Source organism: Uloborus diversus, chromosome 1, assembly GCF_026930045.1.
Source record: "Uloborus diversus isolate 005 chromosome 1, Udiv.v.3.1, whole genome shotgun sequence".
In the NCBI taxonomy this organism is placed as follows: domain Eukaryota; kingdom Metazoa; phylum Arthropoda; class Arachnida; order Araneae; family Uloboridae; genus Uloborus; species Uloborus diversus.
In genome coordinates, this window is record NC_072731.1 from 259,136,420 (window position 1) to 259,141,232 (window position 4,813).

General features: G+C 32.6%; 1 protein-coding gene across 1 annotated transcript in view; it reads right to left on the reverse strand.

Moving 5' to 3' along the window:
• The window catches only part of LOC129220331 (nose resistant to fluoxetine protein 6-like), a 55,397-nt gene extending 51,072 nt beyond the window's left edge, over positions 1-4,325 (reverse strand). Inside the window, exons 1-2 of the mRNA XM_054854735.1 lie at positions 4,310-4,325; positions 1,137-1,393 (exon numbers count right to left, since the gene is read on the reverse strand). Coding sequence (XP_054710710.1) covers positions 1,137-1,393; positions 4,310-4,325 — 273 coding nt within the window. The remainder of the gene's footprint in view (positions 1-1,136; positions 1,394-4,309) is intronic.
• Positions 4,326-4,813: the final 488 nt, after the last annotated feature.

Sequence of the window (4,813 nt, forward strand, 5' to 3'; positions counted from 1 at the left end):
CTTAGGGACGGTTACTTACTTCTTTATACCGAAGCTTTGCCTTCAAATTATGAGTTGAACCGCGCCATCTCTGCAAACTCTTGCTGGTGAGACACATTAAATTTATCTGCCAGCTTTTCGGCACTCTCAGCTTTAACGAGATGCCATCAATCTCCCGTTTGATTATTCACTATTCCAGACTGATGAGTTCATAACAAGGACAAAACTGCGGTCTCTGGGTGGAATTACTGGGCAGTCGGTATATTGCATATAGTTCTGCATTTGCCCTGACTTAAGGGTGGTAACTTACTGCTTAATCATTGTTTTGTTTTTAAAATGTTTTTTCTTTTACCTCTCATACTTTATGTTATTTTGTTACTTTATTTGTAATTATTTTGTATTTTCTTTACTTTTACATAATAAACATAAAGAAGTATTTTTATAAATTTGTAACGAAGTGTTGTGATCTTTTAGTTTAGCAATTTTTATTTTTACTTGGACATTGCTTTGTGCCAAAACTTAGTTTGTAAATAAATCGAACCATATTCTAATCGAACAAACATCTTTCAACATGAAATCAAACAGAAATAGTTTTAAATTTTGTTATTTTTAGATCATTGCCCTAAGAATCTTTAAAACGTTTAAGGATGGAAAACTTTTAAAGAGCTTAAAGCATTCAAATAAGTTTCAAGCTTTTCCAATATTACATATCTCCCTGTAAACCTCCAGGGAAAATAGGGCATTTACTATGTCTTTTTTTTTTCCTTCAACAACCAGCTTTGGAACATCATCGGGATATCCATACTTGTCCGGTAGCGCAGCATAGGGTGGGGATTTTAAGTGTTAAGGCGCCAAAAGTATCGTTTTCAGTTCTTTTCTGTTTTCTTTTTCCTTCTGTTACTGGGGTTTAACTTTGTTAAAATGATTCTTAAAAAGATTCTTAAAACAAAATAAAAAAGCGTTATTCTTTTAAAATAATTTTTCTAATTGCAACAGTTTCGTGTCAACATTTGAGAGTACATTTCATCCTTTTTCTTTCTTTCTTTCTTTCTTTTTTATGTCCAATAAACCTTTTGATATTTTTTACGTACGGGAAGAAAAAAATTCTCATAGAAACCTTAATATTGACTTAAATGCAGTGAAGAAAAATTTTTTACCGTCTGCGATCTACCAATAGAGGTATTCGTCCTCAAGAATGGCTCGGCATTTTCATATTCATCAATGGCATCTGTTATTCCTTTAGGCAGTTTGCATTCTACTGTGCAGTATTTTCCATGGAAGAATTCTTCTTCCGCGTAGGTGGGACCTCTTCCTTTTCGCCCGACTCGAACATCTAAACACTCGTCGAAGTCACCCAGGGACATACTTGTCCCTTGGAAAACACCACTTGGGGGCTTGCCCGTTGCATCAACCACTGAAAGTTAAGAGAAAAAATAAATTAGAAACACTCAAAATACTTTTTCATCAAAAACATTACTTTTTTACATTCATTGTTAATACGCAGTCAAAAATAAATGATCAATACACCGAAAATGAATGTCAGGTTTTTTAGGTGTCACTGTCTCTTTGGAGGCATAATATTTTAATATCGTGTTTTTAGGATCTGAACTTAATTGCAGCCGCAATTTTAAGAGGCAAAAGTGAGCCGTTGTAAAAATATCTTTAAAAAATAAAATTAAAAAAATGTAGTCATTTTTCTTTACTAATAATAAAGCTGAAAGTCTCTCAGTCCGGATCTCTGTCTGTCTGTCTAGATCTCTGTGACGCACATAGCGCCTAGACCATTCGGCCGATTTTCATGAAATTTGGCACAGAATTAGTTTGTAGCATGGGGGTGTGCACCTCGAAGCGATTTTTTGAAAAAAAATTTCCTATTCCAATTTTAAGAAAATTTTCCCGAGCAAAATTATCATAAGAGGGACGGGTAAATCACCAAGTTATCGTAACGTGGAACCGTAACATGGGCAAGCCAATTGGCAAGAAATTCACCATACATTATTTGTCAATATACAGGCGAACTAAAAGAGCTTTTAATTTTCTACTACGGGCAAAGCCGTGCGGGTGCTAATAGTATATTATAAACTTGCTTCTTTCTTTTGTAGAAAGCCAAGATCCTAGTTTGAACTTATAAAAAGCATACTATAAAATGCTATTCCTATTCATTAGATTGGAAGTTTAGGCACCAACACGATTTCAGACAATTTATACCACTACCTGATCGGTGTTGTTTTCTCCTAAACAAAAATTTAAAATCTAATACTCAATATATAAGCTGAAAAACTGGGAAAAAATCTTGTTCAGCATAAGCATCCACAAATTCGAATAAAATTGTTCTTTTCCATACAATATGAATCGAGTACTCTGTCAAATTTTACCATAGCGTTGAATTTTCAATAAAGCCCACAAAACACTGTCCCTAATAAAGTTTCTTCGAAGTCTGTTGATAATTAAGACAATATAAATAGTTGTTTTAACTAAGAAAATTTGAAAAGGCTCAGCTGAATGAAATTCTCCAGTATATATGTACAACTATAGATTCTATCTTACATTAACACTTTCAAAATGAGCCATATTTATTTCTTTTTCCAATATGAATGTAGCCGTACATTTAAGATTAAAGTTTCAATGAATATGAACTGATGGAGAATTTTTAATATTTGTATTCACTGTTCATATGGACGACAAAACAAAAATAGCCTCAAAGTAGAAGGCAAATAATCGAATTATGCACAAATGCACTATAAAACTTTTAATGGTGATGTTTCATTCTTTTAATAGTCTAGGAGAAAAATTTTGTTATAAAACACTAGGGCCTTGCCGGGTAATATTACTACAAATTATAAAGTTCAAAGTAAGTATTAAAATCAAAATTGAAACAAGAAAAAAAAAACGTTAACTATTAAATTGTACTGCTATGAATTAAAAAGTATTTTGAAAAACAGCTGTTACAAAGAAGATAATTGTTTATTGTATTGGCAAAGTTAAGGTATTATGCACCAATAAAAGTATTTTTTATGTCATTTTCGAAATACAGCAGTGTTTCCGAAAGTGAAGTTATGACGAACTGTTCATTTACTGTTAAGACTACCTACACTGTACTTTTAAATTAAAGATTACAAACAGCTCAAATTATTCCAATCAACAGTCTAACATTTAAAGAAAGATTTTGATAGGCGTTACTTCTGTTTCAACAAGGTGTTAACTTATAATTACTGATAGTTAGTATTGTTTCGACAAAAGCAAAGTTGTATGTTCAATCCGTTTAAATACATGATTTTTAACTTATATTAGGGTACGTGAGAGAGAGAGAGACTACCGGTTATGTTTCTCAAAGCATTGTCTTTCTTCTCTTATTATTATTTTTTAATTGCTGAAAACCCTTGTTTGTTGCCCCCCCCCCAATTGCTGTTTATCACTTATATCTGTAAGCCTCATGATATACTGTGTGGAGCATGAGGAGTTTTTTGTGAATCTTGTTAAAAAACGAGCTGATGTGTGCATCACATGACTTCCTTTTACTCCAATTTAATGTCATTTCCCCATTATTGGCAGTTTTAATGTGATTCAATAGTTTACTCTCTAAATATCACCAACAGTGGCCAAATTGAAACCAGATTTAAAAAAAATCGCCAAATTTGTCGCCAAGTTGGCGACAAAACTTGGCGACCAAAAGACTGGCGATATATTGCCAAGTGTCCGCCAAATTATAACACCACTTGAGTTTACATCGAAATTAACAATGATTTCCCCCCAAAAAGGGGAGAAAAACCTTTAGAAACACCAGAATGCAACTAAAAGGGGAGGTGCACAACTAGAACCCACTAGGAGTCTACGTATCAAATTTCAACTTTCTAGGACATTCCGTTCTCGAGTTATGCGACATACATACGCACGTACATACATACATACAGGCGTCACGAGAAAACTCGTTGTTTTTTTCTCGGGAATCGTCAAAATGGTTATTTCGCTTGTCTATACGTTCTTAGGCACTTATCCACGTGTGGTCGAGTAGAAAAAAAAAACTCAACATTCATTCGGGGAAATGGGAATTAAGGTCGATTTTTGAATGAAAAATTTTTCGCGAATACAATACTTCCTTTTTTGTAAAAGGAAGTAAAAAAGCTAGTTTTATGATGAAATTACATTATGCGCACCTTTGCATGATCAAAATTTACTCTTATCTTAATTAAAAACTTATATAAAATATCACTTTTTCATGCTTTCAACAAATATAATGAAACGTTGTTATTTTTAATCTTGTGAATTTATTACATATTTTAAATTCACGCTAGCAGTTAAGAGTTGCGATGAACGCAACACTTTCTAGTACCTTCTGACCAATCCATACTCTCTCTCCCATTGGTCAAGGTAAAATTTTCGCCCTTACGTAAGTCGGTTCGACCTTTTAATTGGCCAAGGTGACTAGGGGACGTTTTACGTAAATTTCTTGTTTTCTTGTCAAAAGCAATGTTAAAGAGCAGATTGATCACTGCCCGCATGCATTATCAAGACAATTGTTTCATAAATTGCTCTCAATGTCGCTACATGTTCATAAGTATTATTCAATGGCATTTTATTTAAAAAGAAATTTTAAATAGCATTGACAAAAAGAATGTATCAGCAACTATAAAACAATCAAATAAAATTGTAATTAGAGATACTTTTAACTTTTCTGCAAGCTTTTTTCAATCATTAAAAATTGAATTACGCCCCAAAAATTTAGCGAAAAATAATTTTCTGATTAGAGCTTGGAGTAAAAATTATGCCCTGTGAAAAATCTTTTAAATCAATTGAAAATTTTAAAATATAAAAAATTTGATTGTTTTCTTGAATA